Here is a 25445-nt window from a genome sequence, read left to right on the forward strand (position 1 = left end):
CCCTCCCTCCGTTATCCCTCCCCCGTCTGCCATAGAGGTGTCTGACTGTCTGCATCACCACATCAAACTAATAGACTGAAAAAGAAAATACTCTGGTGTGAGCCGCTGCCTTGGAGCCCTGTACTGGAAGCCTTTCATAGCAGAGGACACTGTCTGCTTCCCAAATGTCACCTCATTCCCTGTAGTGCACTATATTTCACCATAAACCTGCGGACCCTGGCCAAAGGTAGTGCACTACATAGGGAATAGGATGCCACCTGGGACGCACACACTGCACTGCAGCGCTATAATTCTATAGTGAACTCTGGGTCATTGAACTTGAGGTCAAAGCTAAACACACCCTTCCAATGGGAGTTCCTTCAGTAGTATCTCCTACCATATATAGCCTAGCTTTCACCAATGCCATTGTATTTATACAGACAGATGTTGGAGTTATATTTAAGCCTAAACATTTTTATTTGTGTGATATGTTACATTTTGTGAAAGTGTTACATGTAGGATATTTGAGACATAGACATGCACCAGAGGCTCCTGCACCAGAGACTGTGTGGTTATCGACGGCTAAATAAACATTTATCTACCCCCGGGCTGTGTTTACTACGGTAGACATGGCCAAGGCCCTGAGCCAGGGTTCAAAGTTCACCAGGCACACCTATAGTTGAAGTCGGAAGTTTACATACAGTTAGGTTGGAGTCATTAAAACTCCACAAATGTTTTATGAACAAACTATAGTTTTGGCAAGTCGGTTAGGACACCTACTTTGTGCATGACACAAGTCATTTTTCCAACAATTGTTTACAGACAGATTGTTTCACTTAATAGTCACTGTATCACAATTCTAGTGGGTCAGAAGTTTACATACACAAAGTTGACTGTACCTTTAAACAGCTTGGAAAATTCCAGAAAATGATGTCATGGCCTTAGAAGTTTCTGATAGGCTAATTGACATAATTTGAGTCAATTAGAGGTGGATGTATTTCAAGGCCTACCTTCAAACTCAGTGCCTCTTTGCTTGACACAATCGGAAAATCAAAATAAATCAGCCAAGACCTCAGGAAAAAACATTGTTGACCTCCACAAGTCTGGTTCATCCTTGGGAGCAATTTCCAAACACCTGAAGGGTCCACGTTCATCAGTACAAACAACAGTACCAGGTATAAACACCATGGGACCAAGCAGACATCATACCGCTCAAGAAGGAGATGCGTTCTGTCTCTTAGAGATGAACGTACTTTGGTGCAAAAAGTATGTGCAAAAAGTGCAAATCAATCACAGAACAGCAGCAAAGGACCTTGTGAAGATGCTGGAGGAAACAGGTACAAAAGTATCTATATCTATATCGACATAACCTGAAAGGCCGCTCAGCAAGGAAGAAGCCACTGCTCCAAAACCGCCATAAAAAAAGCCAGACTATGGTTTGCAACTGCACCTGGAGACAAATATCGTACTTTTTTTTGAGAAATGTCCTCTGGTCTGATGAAACAAAAATAGAACCGTTTGACCATAATGACCATTGTCATGTTTGGAGGAAAAAGGGGGAGGCTTGCAAGCCGAAGAACACCATCCCAACCGTGAAGCACGGGGGTGGCAGCATCATGTTGTGGGGGTGCTTTGCTGCAGGAGGGTCTGGTGCACTTCACAAAATAGATGGCATCATGAGGATGGAAAATTATGTGGATATATTGAAGCAACATCTCAAGACATCAGTCAGGAAGTTAAAGCTTGGTCGCAAACGGGTCTTCCAAATGGACAATGACCAGAAGCATACTTCAGAAGTTGTGGCAAAATGGCTTAAGGACAACAAAGTCAAGGTATTGGAGTGGCCATCACTTAAGCTAGGATTAAATGTCAGGAATTGTGAAAAACTGAGTTTAAATATACTTGGCTCAGGTGTATGTAAACTTCGGACTTCAACTGTACATATACACACTGAGTAAAAAATACCTTGTTAAGAAATAGACATAGTAAAGGGTGTGTTCGGCTTGAACAGTGTTCTTTGCCCTTCCTAGGGGAAACCTCCTTTGCCCTTCCTAGGGGAAACCTCCTTTGCCCTTCCTAGGGGAAACGTCCTTTGCCCTTCCTAGAGGAAACGTCCTTTGCCCTTCCTAGGGGAAACCTCCTTTGCCCTTCCTAGGGGAAACCTCCTTTGCCTTTCCTAGGGGAAACCTCCTTTGCCCTTCCTAGGGGAAACCTCCTTTGCCCTTCCTAGGGGAAACCTCCTTTGCCCTTCCTAGGGGAAACCTCCTTTGCCCTTCCTAGGGGAAACCTCTTTTGCCTTTCCTAGTGGAAACCTCCTTTGCCTTTCCTAGGGGAAACCTCCTTTGCCCTTCCTAGGGGAAACCTCCTTTGCCCTTCCTAGGGGAAACGTCCTTTGCCCTTCCTAGGGGAAACCTCCTTTGCCCTTCCTAGGGGAAACCTCCTTTGCCCTTCCTAGGGGAAACCTCCTTTGCCTTTCCTAGGGGAAACCTCCTTTGCCCTTCCTAGGGGAAACGTCCTTTGCCTTTCCTAGGGGAAACGTCCTTTGCCCTGTTGCGTGGTCATTGTGACTTAGGATATGAGGGGAAACTGAAAAAAGTCCTTTCTACAGAAGCTTCTTCCTCTTACCATTCACAGTTTTATTGGTAACCTCCATAACGTTGATTATGCTACTGTACAAACAGGTTGGTATGTGTATTTATTAAAATATATCTATTTTTACGAGGCGAGGCACAAAGGCGGTTTAGTTCAGGGAGCCTCAAACAAGCCAGGGTGGCCAGCACATGCTGGAGCTTTCCACCCCAGCCCCGGACATTTTGTTCCAAATGAGTGAACTCTGGGAGATAGAAAGAGGAAGAGAGAGAGGGGGACAGAGACTTCGCTCGGAGGCCAGATCACAAGAGCTCAGAGTGGCCAAGTCTCAACAGAGAGGGGGGAATGGGGTAGAGAGAGAGAAACATAGAGGGGAGGGGGAAAGGTGGGAGACTGGTGGGAAAGAATGAGAGAAATAAGAGGAGCGGCAAATTGAGACACACTAATATTCGGGTAACATTCAATGAACGATTGAGCCCTCTCGTACTATTTCCTGTACACTAGAGATGTGCCATAGGCCTATGCTATGCTCACAATCCAGCTTGCCAGGTAATACACCAAGCTTGGAGTAGCTAATAATAGGCTGAAGATAATTGATAAAGTGCAGGAGAGGTGAAACTCCCAGAGTGACAGTCGAATGCAGAGTCACAACAACCTAACCCTGGCTGGGTGTGTCACAGTCACATAAGAAATCACTGTGGTGTTACATCTAAACCATAGTCTCCGTTCCACCGCAGCCAGGGAGGGGGGGAAGAGTCATAGCGAGACACTGCAGACTAGTAGCAGCGCCCACTTATTGAGGCATCTGCATGCTTAGAATTGTGTGATGTTTTGTTCGTTTTGGACTTCGGTCAGGGTTTTTTCAGCTGTCCGAGCACATTACATTTTTTCTGAAGGCAAGCCGAAGTCTACGCCCCTTTGTCGGTTATTGGTCAATAGTAGGGATTCTTAGTGCGACTAAGATTTCTTCGATAAAAACGTCAAAATTAATGACAGATTTAGTTTTTCAAGCGAAGGTCTTTTAAGGGAGTATGCGAGCTCACTCTTTTGGTTCGGTTAGCCGGTTCGGCCGAACTGAAGCATGCTAACGCCTTTAGTCATTCAGGAGGAGGAAGTGGAAGTCTCTGGATTGTGTGTAGGGGGGACTCTGTGGAGGGGGGATATGTGTGTGTGTGTGTGTGTGTGTGTGTGTGTGTGTTTGGACCGTCCGTTCCTGCGTGACCCCTGCTGCTGTTTGTCCACTGGGCGATCACCCCACTCAGAACACGTGACACGCCCACATAGGCGGCCCACTGTTTGGGGATAGGGGTGGGACAGGGGGTAAAGAGGGGTGGGGGCTAGCTGGGACTCTCCAGAGAAAACTCTGGCATCAGCAACCTCGATGACCTTTGAACTGTGGCCGGCCTGGCGCACGCAGAAGGAAACAACAATGGCCTTTGACATCCCCGCTGGTGGAAAATACCAAAATACACACAGCCAGCTAGCATAGCATGGAAGCTCGGATCTGTGGGAAGCTAACTCCATTCAATAACATGCCAAAAAACATAGCATTGAAGCTACCAAGCTAACTCCATTCACCCAGAGCTTGATACAAAAAACCTGTCTCCACTAAACAATATCACAAGAGTGGAGTGTTCAATTTAGCAGTTTGTCGGCAGCCATTTTGTCAAATTGGGCTATGAATGAGCTCAGTACATTGGAGAAGGAGATGTGTTCTGTTCTTTCCTTTCCTCCTCACCAGTCTTTTCTCTCTAGTTTTGTTAGTTTCTCCGGCAGAGGACGACGCTAATGGACATATTAGCTGCTGGGTTTTCCCAACATGACGATTAGGTGCCTGTGAGGTCATCCTTTCACTTCTGGCCTGCTCACATCGGAGTTCTATCATTTAATTACCGCTGCACTGAGGGAGGGATCCTCCTTCCATCCCATCCAAATGCCGAGTGTAGTGGGTTTAGCTTGTAGCCTAGCACTGGTAGCATTTAGCATAGGATAAACAGTAAAATGAAGTCTGAAAGGTTTTGCTAGTGCTGTTTGCAGTGGCTCTGGGTGAATTGCTGAAAGCTTGCAGACAAGGCATAGCAGTATCCCTCCACACCACATCCGTTTTCAGCCAGGGAGGGTGGGGTGCTCTGATTCCCTGCCATTTCCAGCAGTTAGTCTGAATACCACAGACATTTTGAGGCCGCCACTACATAAATGGTGCAATAAACCTTTTTATTTTTGGCCAAGTCTAATTCCAACACAAGGGCAATTAGATTATCCTCTTTTCAGATGTGTGTCCCGAGGACGTGTGTGTGTGTGTGTGTGTGTGTGTGTGTGTGTGTGTGTGTGTGTGTGTGTGTGTGTGTGTGTGTGTGTGTGTGTGTGTGTGTGTGTGTGTGTGTGTGTGTGTGTGCGTGAAAGCATGCCATTGCAGATGTGCGTGTGTGCACGCATTCCCAGCCGTATGCCGATGTGTGGGTCTGCACAGGACCTGAGATGTATTGATTTCTGCAGGAAGTGGATTCTGATGTTTCATGGCACGTCCTGAGTCGGATGGCTTCTACATGAGAGCCAGGGAAGAAAGGAACCCCAGCCAAGGAGAGAGGGAGGGAGGGATGTGGTGGCAGAGAGACAGAGGAAGAGAGAGCTAAGGAGAGATGGGGAGAGAGAATACCAGTCAGAGAGAAAAAGATAGAGTAAAAGAAAACGAAAAAGAGAACATTAGAGAGAGAGAAGAAGAAATTGATCATGAGAAAGAGAGACATAACATCTCTCCCTCTGTCCATTCGTAAAGACTAAACACTTGCCCTGCATCTAATTTCCTCTTACAATAATACCGACCGGCTAGGCAGGAGCGTGGAAAATCAAACATGTACAAAACCCAAGCTCTCGCTCACCCCTATGAAACCAACCTTGCTAAGGTATCATTCCTACCACAAAATACAGACGGATTGGATTTCCAAATCTAAAATAAATACACAGACTCGGAAGAGAGGCGGGGCCAAGAATTCTCTCCTTCTTTTGTGACCGTCCAACAAATTCAGGCGGCAGCATGTAGGCCTATCTGTTGGACTGATGGGCGTTGCGACACAGACTGTCGGTGGCTAGTGTTTGTGAAAAGGTGCATGCTGTACAGACCACAGACATACAGAGAAAGACACACACACACACACACACACACAAAGGAGTCCGTTTAATCCAGAGCCTTGCAGACCACCAGTTGTCAGGCCTGGAGATGGGGAGTGGAAGGAGGGAGGAAGGTTTTCCATCATTCTCTGCCTTCTCCAGAATCTGGATGAGTCTGTGTGGCCCAGAGGGCAAGGTTCACCGGGAGCCTTGACCTGTGTGTGTGTGTGTGTGTGTGTGTGTGTGTGTGTGTGTGTGTGTGTGTGTGTGTGTGTGTGTGTGTGTGTGTGTGTGTGTGTGTGTGTGTGTGTGTGTGTGTTTGCAAAGATAATTAAACAGGGCAAACAGATGAGCTGAGTGAAGGGGGTAGAGGTCACAGGAGATGGAATAAGGATAAGATGACCGCTCGCCTGCCACCGCCCCACACCCATACACACAGACACACACCCCCACAACACACGTGTGTGGAGTGAGATTAACAGGGACGGATATAAATGGTGGTATGCTTTATATAAACAGATGTCCTACTGCTGAAGATAGCTTTGACAGTCTCCCCCTTGAAGAACAGCTAGGGATAGGGTCTTATGCAGGGAAATAATGCCTTTGTCCTGGGGAGGCTTTACACTGAGGAGGCTGTTAAACACTCCACACATTTGCCTGTCTGCACATCTACAATTACGTAAATTATAAGCCAGAGGTTTCAAGAGATCCATTGTCTGCCCTGGCGGAGTGTTGGTGGTGCAAGTGTGTGTAAATAGCATGTGCGGATGTTTGACTGTGTGAATATTTATGCATTTGGGCTTGGACTATGGGCGTGTTTGTTTCATTGGTGGTGAGTGTGTTTGACTGGAGTGTGTGTGCATGCCGTCATTTATTTGTGTGTGTGTGTGTGTGTGTGTGTGTGTGTGTGTGTGTGTGTGTGTGTGTGTGTGTGTGTGTGTGTGTGTGTGTGTGTGTGTGTGTGTGCGTGCGTGTGGCACAAGGGACATTAAATCAATAGGTTGCACTCAAGCGTAGAGAGGTGGGGAGAGAGAGAACCATTGGATATGTAAAGGACAAATTAAAGAAAGAAAGAAAGAACAAAAAAATGAAGAGTTGTGTGCCGTGGTCGGTGGCAGCTTCTTAATTTAAGACCCAGGCGCCCTATAGCCAGGACTCCAGGAGGAGGGATCCCCTTTCAACACCTTGTTTTATTTAGTATCTATGCTGCCAGTTCATTTGCCAGAGTGGGCTAGAATGGGATTAATTGGGGAGATCAGTGACTTGGAGGTGGAGGTGGGGGAGGCTGGAGGGAGAGACTGCAGGAAATATGTTAATGACATTATAAGACATTGTTTCAGAAACTTCCTTCCTGGGGCATAAACTGAGCCAGGGAGCATGGCCAGGAGAGGAGGGGGTACACACATTCACATCCCACCTCTGCTTCCTGAAAAGCTGCCACGGTGTGACCGGCAGCCGAGTTCCTTTCTTTTGCTGCCCCGCTGGCTGGCGACAGGTCTTCACCAAAAGCTCTAAACTGAACCAACATTGCTCTCAAAACAGTGAGCTACCTGGCTCCCTTGCACCAGTCTAAATTCCATCTCTTTGCTCACTAGTTCCAGTCTAAACTTCATCCTCAAAGCCCTCCTTTATTGACTGACTAACAGACAGGCGTAGAAGGTGGATAATTTGGGACAGACATTCTTGGGGAACCAGTCCGGTGACTTGACTTCCGGCAGCCTGAGGGGAAGAGTGGCATGTGACTAGAAGTTGATCTCTGATCCCCTGGGTGAGCCACCAACAGCAGAATACCTTATCTCTCTCTCCTCGAACCCCCTTCTCTCTGTAACTTCTCCACTTCTTGACTGTTCTCCAGCCTACATCTAATATTTGTATTGGAAAAATAATTACTTGAATCTAGAATCGGTAAAATTACCAAAAACGAACCAAGTAACTGTTGTTGGATCAATGTATAGCAGTTTACATAATATGGATAGCTAGTCCAACTGAGTACTGACATCTATAGTGGATAGTTAAGATTGGAGTACAGACAGAGAAATGTGTTGTTCTATTTGTTACTAAATGTAGCCTAGCCTGGTGATCAACATTTGCAGTTTCTAGTCACCGGTCAAAGTTCAGAACAAGTGCTTTGTTGGATCGATAGGGCAATTACTTCCGTCTCTCCCCGTCGGATTCATCTTGTGTAAGATTAACCCAGGCAGAGAGCAGGCAGACATCGCAATGAGCCGGTCGACTAAACAAAGCAAAGATCACGGACTTTTACAGATTCATATCGCTGCTCTACCCTCTCTCTCCACACAAGAGAGATGCCACACGTCACACAATTCCTGCCCTGCCCAAAAGTAAACAGCCGCACGTACATGCAGTTGTTTCCGAGGAAATGTTTATTTAGTTTTTACCTCAGAAAGAAGAGGCTAAGCTACATTGTGGCTAGCTACATCATGACTCTATAAAATGCTCTATAATCTTCTCCAGTATACTATAGGATATAAGATAATATAAATGTTTATGATGCTACGGTGTCAATGTCCTGGGTTCAAATACTTAGAAATATCTCAATTACTTCACATAAAATCGAAGTAGGTATTCAGATATACAGTACCAGTCAAACGTTTGGAAACACCTACGCATTCCAGAGTTTTCTTCATTTGACTATTTTCTACATTGTAGAACAATAGTGAAGACATCAAAACTATGAAATAACACATATGGAATAATGTAGTAACCAAAAAAGTGTTAATTAAACAAATAATATTTTATATTTGTGAATCTTCAAAGTAGCCACCCTTTGCCTTGATAACAGTTTTGCACACTCTTGGCATTCTCTCAACCAGCTTCATGAGGTAGTCACCTGGAATGCATTTCAATCAACGGGTATGCCTTGTTAAAAGTACATTTGTGGAATTTCTTTCCTTCTTAATGCTTTTGAGCCAATCAGTTGTGTCGTGACAAGGTAGGGGTGGTATATAGAAGATAGCTTTATTTGGTAAAAGACCAAGTCCATATTATGGCAAGAACAGCTCAAACAAGCAAAGAGAAACGACAGTCCATCATTACTTTAAGACATAAAAGTCACTCAATCTGGAAAATTTCGAGAACTTGAAAGTTTCTTCAAGTGCAGTTGCAAAAACCATCTAGCGCTATGATGAAACTGGCTCTCATAAGGATCACCACAGGAAAGGAAGACCCAGAGTTTATTTATTTATTCTTCATTTAACTAGACAAGTCAGTTAAGAACAAATTCTTATTTTCAATGACGGCCTAGGAACAGTGGGTTAATTGCCTTGTTCAGGGGCAGAACAACAGATTTTTACCTTGTCAGCTCAGGGATTCAATCTAGCAACCTTTCGGTTACTGGCCGAACGCCCTAACCACTAGGCTACCTACTGGCCCAATGTAGAAGTTACCTCTGCTGCAAAGGATAACTTCGTTAGAGTTAACTGCACCTCAGATTGCAGCCCAAATAAATGCTTCACAGGGTTCAAGTAACAGACACATCTCAACATCAACTGTTCAGAGACCGCATGAATCAGGACTTCATGGTTGAATTGCTGCAAAGAAACACTACTAAAGGACACCAATAATAAGGAGAGACTTACTTGGGCCAAGAAACACAAGTGTATGATGAGTCCAAATTGTAGATTTTGGTTCCAACCGCCGTGTCTTTGTGAGACGCAGAGTAGGTGACCGGATGATCTCCACATGTGTTGTTCCCACCATGAAGCTTGGAGGAGGTGTGATGGTTTGGGGGTGCTTTGCTGGTGACACTGTCAGTTATTTATTTAGATTCAAGGCACACTTAACCAGCATGGCTACCACAGCATTATGCAGCGATACGCCATCCCATCTGGTTTGTGCTTAGTGGGACTATCATTTGTTTTTCAACAGGACAATGACCCAACACATCTCCAGGCTGTGTAAGGGCTATTTGACCAAGAAGTCGAGTGATGGAGTGCTGCATCAGATGAATTGGCTTCCACAATCACCCGACTTATTGAGAATTTTCCAGAACATGTGTGGCCATTATACATTTCAGGATAGTCCGCAAGACTAGGTCATTAGACACCATTAGACATGCACCTGTCTGGGGAGTGGACATGACTGGTTATTTCTGTAAAATGTATCTATGGACTGTTGCTATGGTCCTACATGCATGAACCTGTTTTAGTCGAGAACATGTCTGTATTTTTGAACTATTGCTGTGGCTCTACAGGTTCAATGCCCTAATGTGAAACCAAACTAAAATTAGTGCAGGGCAATAAGATAACTGTGGCTAAATGCCAGAGGGGATGAGTCATTAAGAGGAGTTGCTGTGTGTGACGTCAGGAGGAAAAATGTATAAGAAGTATGTGCCAAGACTGGAAAGATAGTTGATTTCATGAACCAGCTCGGCTTGTATTATATTGTAATAAAAGTCTATTTGAACTCACAGGCTCCGCCGGTATTTGAGAAATATGATTGACTGAATATTTACACGACAACCTCAACTCAATTGAGATGGTTTGGGATGAGTTGGACCGCAGATTGAAGGAAAAGCAGCCAACAAGTGCTCAGCATATGTGGGAACTCCTTCAAGAATGTTGGAAAAGCATTCCTCATGAAGCTGGTTGAGAGAATGCCAAGAGTGTGTAAAGCTGTCTTCAAGGCAAAGAGTGGCTACTTTGAAAAATATAAAATATATTTTGCTTTGTTTCACACTTTTTGGTTACTATAGAGGTCGACCGATTAATCGGAATGGCCGATTAATTAGAGCCGATTTCAAGTTTTCATAACAATCAGAAATCGGTATTTTTGGGCACCGATTTGGCTGATTTTTTAAAATATATATATATTTTTTTATACCTTTATTTAACTAGGCAAGTCAGTTAAAGAACACATTCTTATTTTCAATGACGGCCTTGGAACGGTGGGTTAACTGCCTTGTTCAGGGGCAGAACGACAGATTTTCACCTTCTCTCAACTTATCTTATAAAAAACAATCACTCAATCATAATCATTAGTTATAACTACACATGGTTGATGATATTACTAGTTTATCTAGCGTGTCCTGCGTTGCATATAATCGATGCAACGCTGGGGGATGATTTAACAAAAGCGCATTTGCAAAAAAAGCACAATCGTTGGACGACTGTACCTAACCATAAACTCCAATGCCTTTCTTAAAATCAATACACAGAAGTATATATTTTTAAACCTGCATATTTAGCTAAAAGAAATCCGGGTTAGCAGGCAATATCAACCAGGGGAAATTGTGTCACTTCTCTTGCGTTCATTGCACGCAGAGTCAGGGTATATGCAACAGTTTGGTCAGCCTGGCTCATTGCAAACTAATTTGCCTGAATTTTACGTAATTATGACATACCTTGAAAGTTGTGCAGTGTAAAAATAATATTTAGAATTAGGGATGCCACCCGTTAGATAAAATACCGAACGGTTCCGTATTTCACTGAAATAATAAACATTTTGTTTTCGAAATGATAGTTTCCCGATTTGACCATATTAATGACCAAAGGCTCGTATTTCTCTGGGTTATTATGTTATAATTAAGTCTATGATTTGATATTTGATAGAGCAGTCTGACTGAACGATGGTAGGCAGCAGCAGACTCGTAAGCATTCATTCAAACATCACTTTCGTGCGTTTTGCCAGCAGCTCTTCGCAAGCACAGCGCTGTCTATGACTTCAAGCCTATCAGCCTAATGGCTGGTGTAACCGATGTGAAATGGCTAGCTAGTTAGCGGGGTGCATGCTAATAGCGTTTCAAACGCCACTAGCTCTGAGACTTGGAATAGTTATTCCCCTTGCTCTGCAAGGGCCGCGGCTTTTGTGAAGCGATGGGTAACGCTGCTTCGAGTGTGGCTGTTGTCGATGTGTTCCTGGTTCGAGCCCAGGTAGGGGCGAGGAGAGGGGCGGAAACTTTACTGTTACAATGGCAATACTATAGTGCCTATACGAACATCCAATAGTCAAACGTATATGAAATACAAATAGTTTAGAGCGAAATAGTCCTATAAATACTATATTAACTACAACCTAAAACCTCTTACCTTGGAATATAGAAGTCTCATGTTAAAAGGAACCACAAACTGTCATATGTTCTCATGTTCTGAGCAAGGAACTCAAAAGTTAGCTTTTTTACATGGCACACATTGCACTTTTACTTCTCCAACACTTTGTTTTTGCATTATTTAAACCAAATTGAACATGTTTCATTATTTATTTGAGGCTACATTTATTTTTATTGATGTATTATATTAAATTAAAATAAGTGTTCATTCAGTATTGTTGTAATTGTCATTATCACAAATAAATAAATAACAAAATTGTCCGATTAATCGGTATCGGCTTTTTTTGTTCCTCCGGTATCGGTATTGGCATTGAAAAATCATAATCGTTCGACCTCTAGTTACTACATTATTCCATGTGTGCTATTTCATAGTTTTGATGTCTTCACTATTATTCTACAATGTAGAAAATAGCAAAAATAAAGAAAAACACTTTGAATGAGTAGGTTTGTCCAAACTTTTGACTGGCACTGTATTTTACTTGAAAAGACATGTAGTTTAATATTTTAATGTATTTGTAAATACACTTGGAAAGTATTGGAAAACTAAAATACACAGAGTTAAATGCACTCCCATACGTTTAACACAGCTATCGAAAATAGTATTCAAAATAAGTATTTGAATATACTGTCAAATACAATTTGCAGACAATTTGGTTTATACAAATAACCAACTACTACTAATACTCAAATAAAGGTATTTGTTTGGGCTGTATATTTGAAAATACTAAAATACACAGAAAAACTATATATTTTTAAACCAGACACTCAAACACACATGTATATAAACCCAGGTCTGCTATTTATTGGTAGGCCTATCCCTTCTTGGCACCTTAGCTAGCATTCATACATTTATAAGTAAAACTCTAGGGAGGGAAGAACAAACAGAGGAGAGTAAAGGTAGAAGAGGGGGAAGGTAGGGGTCCGATGATGAGCAGTTGTCTGTGACTCAGTAGCTTGGGACAAGTAATGGGGTGATAAAGGGGGGTGGGGAGAGCGCAATGTCCCAGCTGATGCCCTCCATAGAAAGAGATGACAAAGGCCAGCCACAAAACCCCGTAGAGGAGAGGGTCACAATACCCCCCAGAGCCCATGGGACCTGCCCTTCGACATGGCTGCGGCTAAGCATGCACAACCACTCTTTAATAACTAACCCAACCCCCAAAAGAGGGGGTTGCAGCCTCCCTCCACAACGGAATAGCCCCAAGCCTATTCATAATTCAATAGCCACACAGGGCCTGGCATCCGATGTTTGCAGTGATAGATCATGACGCCGCTATTTACATTTTTGGGGGAGTGGGGGGCTGTGGGAATTGTGACATTTGAGTCCCCCCATCCTCTGAATGAGAGATGCAGTGTAGGGGACAGCAGGCTCTCTCCGTTTGCTATAAGCATGTATGTGGTAGCACCTTTCAGATGCAGAAGCCTTGTTTTTCCAACCAGTCCACCCCCGATCCCCACCATTTTATTCTTTTTATTTTACCTTTATTTAACTAGGCAAGTCAGTTAAGAACAAATTCTTATTTTCAATGACGGCCTAGGAACAGCGGGTTAACTGCCTGTTCAGGGGCAGAATGACAGATTTGTACCTTGCCATCACCATCACCCACATACATTACTGAACATATGCAGCCTACATGCAGTACATCCACTGTGCAAAGCAAAGCGATTTCCCCTATTCATGGGTTGCACGTTTTATCACAATATTGTTCGGAACGTTTGTTTCGGACTGATGCCTGACTGAGCATTTTACTCAATGCATCGTCAATGAGCACTAATGAAGATCTCATCAAAAGTGCATTACAGTGGCATGGAAATACAACAACATTCGAAGGGAGGCAAATAACTAGTAGGAAAGCCTTTTGTCATCATTTTGATGTCGCCAGATTGGCTTTACATGCTGTATAAAATTGACCGGATTTTAGCTAGCTAACGTTAGCATTGCTAGCTATTTTTGACAAACTTTGCTAGCTAATGACAACATTGCCATCAGTCTAAAGTAAATTTGACGACATGATAAGGCTGACAAAGTATTAATATTTGACTACTTTAGCAATGTCATTGTATTTCCAGGCACTATAGTGTAATTTAGATGAAACCGTGGTTCGCCTCCGTCCAGAATGACTGGGTTTCTCACCACTTTAGGGCACCACTATGGCGCCACTGTTAGAGGACGACTTGAGAGCGGCCATAACAATGGCATGATGCGACCGAGTAACGGAGGTGCCACCTATGAGAAGTACACTTAGCGGCTGCCCTCCAGTCTAATCGTGCTGTTTCAATCTGAAACAAGATTAGCCAGGCATTGGAATTGGCTTTTCCCATTACACAGTGGGAGTAGGATCCTGCCAACCTCATGACTCTCTCCTGTGAGCCGCCTAACAGCCTCATAACAGTGCCTGCCTACACACCTGACACCGGGAGGTGTGTGTGTGAGTGTGTGTATGTGTGGAGAGGGGGCAGGGAGAGGCAAGCCTCCATCACCGTGGGAGACAGACAGATGGTAGAGGCAAGCCTCCATCACCGTGGGAGACAGACAGATGGGAGAGGCAAGCCTCCATCACCGTGGGAGACAGACAGATGGGAGAGGCAAGCCTCCATCACCGTGGGATACAGACAGATGGGAGAGGCAAGCCTCCATCACCATGGGAGACAGACAGATGGGAGAGGCAAGCCTCCATCACTGTGGGAGACATACAGATGGGAGAGGCAAGCCTCCGTCACCGTGGGAGAGAGACAGATGGGAGAGGCAAGCCTCCATCACCGTGGGAGACAGACAGATGGAGATGGAAATGAGTAGGCAGTGAGCAGTTGCAAACCTCCTCCTACAGCTGATCCAGGCATAAAACAAAGCAGACACACACACGCTTGCCCATGCACAATCACAAACCAAAAGAGGCAGAATAGGCCATTCCTATTCAAATGTTCCCTTGTCGCTCACATGGGTATTTGGCTAGTTAAGCATTAGATGATTAGATGAGTGTAAATATAAAAAAACACCTCACTGCGAAGCATTAAATCTACAAAACACTTTCACCAAAGCAGAATGTAGTGTTCTTTCCTTTTAAATGACTGTACTGTTGACAAGAATTTGTGATAGTGCTGTATAATACTTTTTATGTGATTGCGAGTATGTATGCTGCAGTGTGTGTGTTTTTGTGTGTGTCTGGCTTCTTTCGTCAGACAGCCATCTGCCCCCGTGGGAGCTGTTCTGAGGCACACTATTGGCTTACGCGAGCTGAAAGAGCTGAGAGGGTGAGAGGGATCATCATTTGGGGGGAGGTCATGTGACAGACCGTTCTTTCAAAAGGCCGACACCACTGTCACACAAAGAGAGTCCGGGCTGACGCAGCACAAATCGCCCCCAGCCAGCCATGCCAATGAAGCACCCCCCCTCCTAATCTCCCCTCTCTCTCTCTCTCTCTCTCTCTCTCTTTCTTTCTCTCAGCAATCGGCTACCTTCTACACACAGCCCCTTTCCCATTACAAACCCAGACAGGATTGGACCAATAGTACTTCAATGAGCGTCATCAATTCACAATGTTTACTGACACTCCCTAATAAAAATGTTCATGCAATTTCATTCAAATTATAATAAACTGAAAAATAAATCAGCTGAATTTCAATGGTTGGAGGAGAGCATATAGTCTCCCGGTTGTTCATGACAAGTTGTATTATTAAAGTATATGGAGGTAGTTTCTCTCTTTGTCTCTCTCTCTCCCAGAATGATTGAGTTTATAGCAGGCTGAAGAGTCTGAGTGCCTGTGTGTGCCAACGACAGAGTCCTTGTAACTGGGCCACTCCTTCAAACAAAACATGAAAAAAGAGAGAGAGATAGAGAGAGAGACAAAGAGAGAGAGAGAGAGACAGTGAGGGAGAAAGAGAGACAAAGAGAGAGAGACAGAGACAGAGAGAGAGAGAGAGAGAGAGAGAGAGAGAGAGAGAGAGAGAGAGAGAGAGAGAGAGATACCGGACATACTACTACTGTACCATAACGGCTCGCCAAACACTGCATCTATCTTTATCCACACACAGATGCATGAGAAAACTGCGTCGTCTCATTTTTAGCCTCTTGATATAGTGTGATATGTGGCCGTGTGTCAAAACAAAAACTATCCACTCCGAGGGGGGTGATGATTGTCAGCCGTGTGAACACGGAAATAGACTGGGATGTTTATCGTGCGCACACAAATACTTGTAGGGAATTCCCTGTCTGGCGGTGGGCTAATATCTTCACAGTGTGAGATTTATTTTAGAACCAAGTACTGTTGGTTACCAAAGTGTTTGGTTTTTCATGTCGGGCATATATGCTTCATTGAAAACTTTTCCAGTCTTGAAACCCAATAAATGCCCTACGTCATAATTTAATTAATTGGCTGACGGCTGTAGTAGCTCTGAGGCAATTGGACGAGGCGGCGGTCGTGGTTGATTGGATGGAGGTTGAATGTGTAGCCTGGGAAACCTGCTGGCACTACTTTTTCAATTTGGGTAGTGGAAGGATACCCATAGTCATTTACTTGTACCAAGACATTTCCCTGTATCCCCCTCCTCCTCTCTCACCATCCCTCTTTCCTTCAGAGCGTCATAGCACACCAGGTCCTGTTCACTACTCCCCAGTCGCTCAGGCAGTCAGGTATATTAATGCACTCTCCAGCCCTCTTGACCTTTGCCGCTCATAAAGCACGTCCCCCAGATCGCCATTTGTCATATGCAGACACTCCTGACTGACCGGGAGGCAGGCAGACCAGCAGGGGGAAGACAGGAGGCAGGGACACACTGGAAGAGGAGAGGGAGGAGGCAGGGCAGACAATGGCTTGTGACGAGGGGTTGAACTTCTCTCTCTTTTTGTCTTTTTGCTCCCTTTTCCAGCACATAGGATTTGTGCTATTCCCCAAGGACGACAGTAGTGGCAAAGTTGGTGGAAGGGGAGGGGGTCCCAAGGGACGTGTGTGTGTGTGTGTGTGTGCAGACGCAAGTGTGTGTGGAGGAGGATGGCAGGCAGTGAGCTTCTAGAAAAGATCGCTAAGGAGAAAGGGAGAATACTCAAAGGACTCATGGAATCTATCGACATACAGAGCAGCCACAGGAATAACACCAAATCCCTGGGAGCTTAACATGATAGTATACGAATTACTGTACGGTAAATTCCATTGAAAATGCTGCATGTGTCAGAACTAAACCTGTGTGTACTAGCCATATTAATTCATCATGGAGAAATTAAACAGAAAATGCAACAACAAAAAATGCCCGTGGAAAAAATTAACAAACGGAACATAGATCACTATTACATCTGTTGTTTTATCAAGTATTTCCAGTGAACATTCAGCCTTTCGTAGAGAGAAGCCCCATTTGTTAGACTAACTTTAAAAGGCTGTGAATTAAAATAGCTGCCGGCAGGGTGGAAATGAAAGGAATCGGCGCATTTAATTTATTCTCCCTCGCTGTTATTGTGCTCTTTTGAAGAATTTCCCAGACGCCACAGTCAAGCATGTCACCTGTGATTCCCTGTTTGCTTCTCGTAATAATGTGTGTTGTGATGCCGTGTTACGGAGGGGAGATGGTTTTTTTTCTCCCAGCGAGACAATATAAACCAGTGCAAGTCAGCGGCACATGTTGCAAATAATTAACGTGAGCCTCTTTGCACATGAAGTTAACTGCTAATTCAAATAAGAAACGCAATTGACTTGCATTTGAATACCATTCAAAAGCTACAGAGCAACAATCATCCAAATTGTTAACAGGAGGTTTCCTCCGCCACCTTATCTACACTGTGGAATCAGCATCTGTTTGTCAGTATGAAATCCACCCCTTAGGTCTCATTGAGAAAGAAAGCCCTCTTAGCTTAGACAAGTATTAGTAAAGCGCTAGATGTCAGAGTCATGTATAACAACGTATAGAATTAGAACCATATATAGTATCTCTCGACATACAACTCTGCTAAACTCAATAATCAAACCAACCGCGACGTGGTGTTCATTGCACAACTGCCCTGTGTGGTCGATAGAACTGATATGAGGTCAGACGAGAAAACGGACATCACCGTGTCCCTTCTGGTTATGCAGTGGAGGTGAAGGAGAGATGGACTCTTCAGCCGCCCTTGACAGGGGAAGACCCCTGGCTGTCGATATCCTTATTGATCCCGCTGACCCGTCACGCTGGTCCAACAAGGCAGGGCTCACAGTACCCAGACAACTCAAGAGTAGTCACAGTCTGCCTGGTCAGATATAGAGATTGGAGGAGGACTCATTTAGCTAGGCACTATGCAGGCTTCTGGAGAGTTTGTCATTTCTCGGTCATGCACACACACACACACACACACACACACACACACACACACACACACACACACACACACACACACACACACACACACACACACACACACACACACACACACACACACTACAATCAATTCAACCACTACTCCAAAACAACTGGACCATCGCGGCCGTATATGTATTTTAATGCAGCGGCGGTTGCTGCATTTTCCCTACTGAAAACCCTCCCAAAACTAAGTGAAGAGGCATATTCTCTCTGTGGCCATTGATATGCATGGCTACCAGCTGTTGTGCTGTCCACAGTGTGGATATGGTTCTCCATCAAAAGGCTTAGCCGTGCCTGTGCCTTGCATATGAAACAGGACATGGTCTTCTGTTCCCTCAAGGAGTTCACTTCCTACCCCTTCCTTTCCCTCCCTCACTCTTTCCCTCCCTTTCCCCCCTCCAACAAGCAGCCCCTTCAGCTGGAGGCCAGATATCCCAAGGTGCACTGGGGACATTTTTGGGCAGTGGGAAGGGAAGTTTCAGCCCCTGTGAAACAGGGTCTGGAGCCCAGCCACACTTTTGGAGCAGTGCTTTTGAAAACAACGAGGCCCCCAGATCTCCTTGCTAGAGAGGGCTGACTCTGCAGAAAGAGAGAGAGGGGCCTGCCTGCTACCTGGCTTGCACTCTACAAAATGGGATCTCTTTGCACTTTTGCCACCCTTTTGAGAGTCCACAAAAGAGCTTGTAGTCCAAACTCAGTTTTAGGCTTCTTCCATTTTCAACCTTAATTGCAACTGCAGACCAAAAGCATCATGATGCAAGTCCTGTCTGAATGCATCTGCCTTCACAGCCTCTCTCTAACAGCTGCTCTTTGCCTACAAAAGCCTTCCTAGCCACCCCGGCGCGAGAATGAAACATGGGAGGGAAAACAACTTGATTTTCCTGTCCCACAGAAAATGGACGGTGGAGGGTTGGATATAACAGTGCCGCGCAGGTGTGGGGACATGTTTCATTCATGCCTACTGAAGAGGGTTTGCTGGGGCGGCAGGTGGTTAGAGCATTGGACTAGTTACTGAAAGGTTGCAAGATCGAATCCCTAAGCTGAAAAGGTCCCAAAAAAATCTGTCATTCTGCCCCTGAACAAGGTAGATAACACAATGTTCCTAGGCCGTCATTGAAAATAAGAATTTGTTCTTTAACTGACTTGCCTAGTTAAATAAAAAATGTTTTAAAAGGGTTTGCAGTTGATGCTTGCGTAATGGGCTTGTCTCCTCTCTCTCTTGCAAGGAGTGGCGGGTCTGGAATGTAACGTCTGTCGCAACTCTCCTGTTTCCCAGACTAACTACTAGTTTTTCCCTGGCTAACTACTAGTCTTGTCTGCTGGCTTCCACAAGGCGACGTCTGCCAAAACACACAACAAAACAACGTCTGATAGCCCTGCCGCACTAGAGAGCAACAAACCAGCTTGCTACAGTCCAGGGCCAGGCTGGGAGAACCATTGAGCCATTGAGATTTTTACGCTCAGAGTCTGAATGCTTTTGTATTCTGTTTTTCGCCTTATGCGACCAAAAGACTGTGCTGCTGCTAAATGTCTCAGCAAAACTTGGCCGTTGGTGGAAACGTAAACTGCCTGTGCATAAACTAAGCTCTCTCCCATTCTTTTTCTCTCTCGTTCATATCTCCTCCCAACAGATGGGGTGCATATAAATCACATCGTCTTGATGTGAACTAAAACCTAGGGAGGTCCTAAATCTGCGGCCGCCATCCTTATCTAAACATCCTGATGCGGAAAGCCACGGATGATGTTTGCCACCCACATGTGTTCTAGCCAGAAACTGTAATAAAGGCAAGCCAACATTGGCATGGTGAACTTAGAGGCCAAGTCTACTGCTCCACACCCGACTTGTAAACTTTGAACCCATTCAACAGTTCACTGAGCTAACTCACTTGCTCATTCGCAGCTGTTTGCACTCCCACAGTCAACACCGGCGTGCTCACATCTAAAATGAAAATGGAGAATGCACTTTTATTGCAAATTCCAACACAGCCTTTTATAAGGGAAGTAGGCTGCAATAAGGAAGGTGTACTGCAAAGTCGGTGTGGTGTCATTTTCCTGTTTTTGGGTGGGATGTGTGTGTGTTGGGTAATGCCCAGACTAGAGGTCAACCGATTATGATTTTTCAACGCCGATACCAATACCGATTATTGGAGGACCAAAAAAAGCCGGTTCCGATTTTATTGGCAAGTCAGTTAAGAACAAATTCTTATTTTCAATGACGACCTAGGAACAGTGGGTAACTGCAGTGGGTTAACTCATCTCGGGAGTTGATAGGCTTGAGGTCATAAACAGTGCAATGCTTGACGCACAACAAAGAGCTGCGCGAAAGTGCTGTTTGAATTCATGTTTACACGCTTGCTTCGGCCTACCACCGCTCAGTCAGATATTTAGATACTTGTATGCTCAGTCAGATTATATGCAACACAGGACACACTAGATAATATCTAGTAATATCATCAACCATGTGTAGTTAACTAGTGATTATGATTGATTGTTTTTTATAATATAAGTTTAATGCTAGCTAGCAACTTAACTTGGCTTACTGCATTCACGTAACAGGCAGTCTCCTTGTGGAGTGCAACGACAGAGAGGCAGGTCGTTATTGCGTTGGACTAGTTAACTGTCAGGTTGAAAGATTGGATCCCCCGAGCTGACAAGGTGAAAATCTGTCATTCTACCCCTGAACAAGGCAGTTACCCCACCCCACAGTTACCCTAGGTCGTCATTGAAAATAAGAATGTGTTCTTAACTGACTTGCATTATTAATAATAATAAAAAATAAAAATAGAAAAAAAAAATATCTGCAAATCGCCGCCCAAAAATACTGATTTCCGATTGTTACGAAAACTTGAAATCTGCCCTAATTAATCGGCCATTCCGATTAATCGGTCGACCTCTAGCTCAGACGGCTGCTACCAAGCAGCAGTCTGCTCCTCAGAGGAGCAAAGCGTCTCCGAGGCCAGGAAGTCCTTCGAGCTCACTTCCTGTGTCTGACTGTGAGATGGCTGCCAGCTACATTCACAAACTTTCACAAAAACCACCCTTTCCTCTTGCCAACAACTCAAGAAAAAAAGGTATTGAAAGCACAATAAATTCAATCCGGTCTATCACGTAACTTACTTCTCGGAAACGCATTTCAAAGTAACACCCCTGGTGAAATGTGCTGACAAATGGAAACTTGTACAGTAGCGAGAGAAGTTTAGCAATATTATCATAATTCAAGATTCTGCTAATTTTCTCTCATTAGCATTGCTTTTGCAAAGACACTTGATAAAAAAAGAGTGAATTCAAAGGACAGTCATATTAACAATTTCTAGCCTTTTGAGACCCTCTAAAAATAGAAGAGAGTTTTAAAGAGGGGTCCTTTCGGTTCCCCCACTCAAACCTAAACACAGATGAGTGCCAAGAGAAAGTATTGACTGTGGCATGGCAAGGCTCTAGCCCTCCTAAAATACTGGCAAATGGAAGGGTAAAGACTGTGGTGGTGAATTGTTAGACCTCTGTTGGTAAACACTTCCACTTTGTTTGTATGGCCCACCGAAAACTGCCTTACCATAATCACCCACTCTCCTTTCACCCTCCTTTCATGCTGAGGGGCAAAGGAGTAGGTAACAAGGGGGAAGGGAAAAGAGTGTGTGTGATGGGGGAGGTGAATGTACCCCTTTGTTGGGATCATATTATGTTTCCACCACAATACTCCTATCCCTGCTTCATCAACTCTATTCATGTTAACAGTTCATGCAAATGACCATGCTTGCCTTTCATTTGTGGAGGGGGCTCTTTTATCAGTCTTAGCTGGGGGAAGAGGGGAGGGATGATCCCCCCTCTGCCTGCCTACCCACCCCAAAGCGCAGGCTTAATCCCCCCATATGACTAAAGGCCCGCTCACATCGAACTGAATGTGGATCTGGCGTTCGTCTGCCAATCGTTCAGCGAGCTGTGTTTTAGGGACAACCCGCTGTAGACGTCTGACTGATGACATTTTTCAAGTGATTCTACGTGTAAAATCGGTGCGCACTCGGTTAGCAAATTACATTTAGCGGTGCCAAGTACTCTCCGCCAGCAAACGCTATTGGTGTGAGCCCTTAGGATCAAGGGTCTGCCAGTTGTAGTAGCAGTTCTAGGCTAAAGCCTATATATCCTCCAATGTAAAAGTCAGGGTTAGGCAAACTGAGGCCCCCATACTCTACACAGCGCTCAATTACCCCGAAACGGGTGAGCCTGGGTGGCATGCGAGACTCTGGGCCCCTCTTACCCGTGTGATAGGCTCCACTCTCCTTCATTTAGGGCTCATCAGATAGCCGGCAATGAAAGAGATGCGGGAATCCACCTGATAAATCATGGCTTGATGTGAACGAGCCGCTCTTTTTGAACAGATATTGTTGGTGAACATCGGGAGCCGAATCGCATCTGTGAAAGAGACGTTCATTTCGCTCCCTGATTTGCATACTGCTACTACTGATTTATTTGCTCAAAACAACGTTTTTCTGCAGAAAGTTACAAAATAATTATATTAAGAGGGTGAACCCTCACGGTAGAAACAATAAATAGTGGGGAGCGCGTAAATCTGGTCCCCGCTGATTTTTTTCGCGCCATCTAATAATTTGGCCAAGTAAAAATGTATTTGAACGTATGACATAATGGTAGTCTACCTCTTGGCATTTACATTGGAGATGTTCAATTGTTTCATGGTTATAGGTAGATTTTTAAGCATTTTGAATGAAGAACCGGTTGGGAGCCAAATGAACAAGCTCTTTTAGGTGAATGCATCTAAATGGGCCAGTTCCCCGAAAAGACTCAGAATGCCCATCACTAATGGCTTGCAGAAACAGTGCTGGTCTCCCCTCCCTCTCGTCATTAGAATATAAGTGCTCTGAAATAATATAATATTTTTTAGAATCACTGCATTTGGAGGGGGAAAAGGGATAATAAAAAAGTGCTTAGTAATATTTAACATATTTTGTTGTGGCATAGGATTTGATCTTATAGTAACCCATTGGCACAAACACAGACAGATTGAAGCGATAGTAGCCTAGTTATTCAGCTGACAAAGTCGGAGTCTTCTACTGTAATGGGCTCTCTAGACAGACACAACAATGAACCTATCTCGCGCGTCCTAATAAAAAGCCAGCCCCCCATTACGCACGGAAGAGCCCCTCGTTAACGAAACATCCATCTTCAAGTACCTGAGATAACTTGGCCCGACCAAGTGCCTCTTTCTCAAACACAGCCAGTCTGCCACAATACACTGAAAAGTGCGAACTGAGAGAGCGGCAGCCCCCACCTCAAGAGCTGTAAAGGGGGAGTGGGGTGCGTGCAACTGGGGGGGGGGTGCTGTAGGAGGTGTTCTCCGGACTTAAGAAATGACGACTTTATTTCCTCGTCCCGTCCTTACATCACATGAGTTCTCGATAGTTGTTGTAACACTATTATAGGGTAATTTGTTGGTAAATGGGATTGTTTTTAAAGTAAGGTCAATAAAATTGAGCCATTGACACCCGCGGAGGTTTTTCACAGGCAAATAATGATTTTATTGCCACCAGAGGCGTTTAGCTGGTATTGGTGGACAATTAGTAACAATATGTTAAGTGTAACCAAATCCTGGAAAGACTCGTCTCCAGTCTAAACAAACCCATGGCAGGGACAAGTCATTGCAGATTGCACCAATAGTATACTGTACTCTAGATAGGAGTCGTTGACGTTCTAGATAGCATTATATTTACAAGAAGACAACACAACAACACACCAGAAAGAGAAATGGAAACAAACGTTCAACAATGTAACAACATTCGTATAATGCAACAACACTTGCAACACAGTGCAACTACATTGTAACATAGACTTAAACTCACCCTTGATGCTTTCCTCTTATATTTGTTGGCGAAGTCAAATTTCTCTTTAATCTCGTCCAAATGCTGCTCCAGGCGCGCCTTCTCCTCTTTCCCCGTGTAATCCTGGCCCAAGAGGACGTATGCCCTCCAGTTGGCGGAGTCAAAGCCCCAGTGGCAAGTCCTGTTTTCCAACGATTTGTGACTGTGCACCACGAACTTATGGGTCGGGTACATGAGTCTGCAGTCCATGCACTGGATGCAAGCTGCGTTGGGGCTGGTGTACAGCTCCGGGACGAAGAGACCCTTGCACTTTCCGAAACACTCGTGGTATATTTTGAAGCTTCTCTCCGTGATCTCCAGCTCCAGGGAGCCAGAAAACTCTTTCTTGCAGTGCGGAGGGTAGGTGCCCCCGTAAATCAGGGCATTGCATAGGCGCTCCGCGTCAGTTTTGGTTATGAGTCCGCAGGAAGGCGCGGAGAATGGAAGAATCCCCATGACTTTGAGGATTTCCAGCTGTTCCGCCGTGCACCTGGAGCAGTAGATGTGGAGGTCGTCGCACACCGAGTTGATCTGCTGGAGGGAGAAATCCCGAAGGACGGTGTTAAGGATCTGCGGCAAGCACAGACGTTTCTCGCCGCCGACCACGAAACAGGAGACAGTCTCCGTCTCCAAGACCGTCTCGCACCTCTCAGTGGAGCGGTCGGATGGGATGAAGAGAGGCCCCGGCATCACTGTCGGTGGCTGCATGGGCAGATGCAGCACGGGCTCGGGCTCTTTCCCATCCTTCTTGAACAGGAGGTCATGTGGCCATCGAGCAGAAAAAGCCGCCGGTCCGCCGAGGGAGCTCATAGAACTCAGATGAAACTGCTTGAGAGTTTGTTGCAGTCCTGGGTGAGGTTGGAAGCTTTGTCGAGTTACAGTCTCCATGTTTTCACTACGACTTTGAAAGCGAGAGTTCCTTTCAACTGGGGAAAACTAAAACAATCGAAAGACACGATAGGTCCCGGTTCCTTGTAAATCCAAGGTATCCCAGAATTAGCCAAGTGCGGAAAGCGCTTCATCAAACATCCACAAAAAAGTCCCAGGTAGTGAGTTTCCAATTCCGTTGACTAGGAACCTACTAGGCAAATGGTGACACCGGCGAGTCTTCCCATGCAGTAGACTCCCGACTGTCCATATCTAAAACGCGTCCCTCTGAAACTCCTCCAAAAAGGAATGGTACGCTTTTGAAGTTCCAGAAAAAGTATCGACCGATAAAGCAAAGCCTTCTCTCTATGTAACAGGTGTAAAACACATACAAAAATCAGTTTGAAATACTGCAGTAGAGCCCGATGCAAACACTCCGTTTACCCACGCAGTTCGCTACGCCTGTGTGGAGATGGCTAGTCTGTGAGCTGGGTTGCGTTCGCTCACTCACTCACTTGCCCTCTCTCTCTCTCTCTCTCTCTCTCTCTCTCTCTCTCTCTCTCTCTCTCTCTCTCTCTCTCTCTCTCTCTCTCTCTCTTTTTGTCTCTCTCTCTCTGTCTCTCTCTCTTTCTCTCTCTCTCTCTCTC

General features: G+C 44.9%; 1 protein-coding gene across 1 annotated transcript in view; it reads right to left on the minus strand.

Moving 5' to 3' along the window:
* skia (v-ski avian sarcoma viral oncogene homolog a) overlaps positions 1-25445 on the minus strand; it is an 80646-nt gene extending 55201 nt beyond the window's left edge. Inside the window, exon 1 of the mRNA XM_064955903.1 lies at positions 23914-25445. Within this exon, the coding sequence (XP_064811975.1) occupies positions 23914-24819 (906 nt within the window). The 5' untranslated portion in view covers positions 24820-25445. The remainder of the gene's footprint in view (positions 1-23913) is intronic.

Source organism: Oncorhynchus masou, chromosome 33, assembly GCF_036934945.1.
Source record: "Oncorhynchus masou masou isolate Uvic2021 chromosome 33, UVic_Omas_1.1, whole genome shotgun sequence".
Taxonomy (NCBI): Eukaryota; Metazoa; Chordata; class Actinopteri; order Salmoniformes; family Salmonidae; genus Oncorhynchus; species Oncorhynchus masou.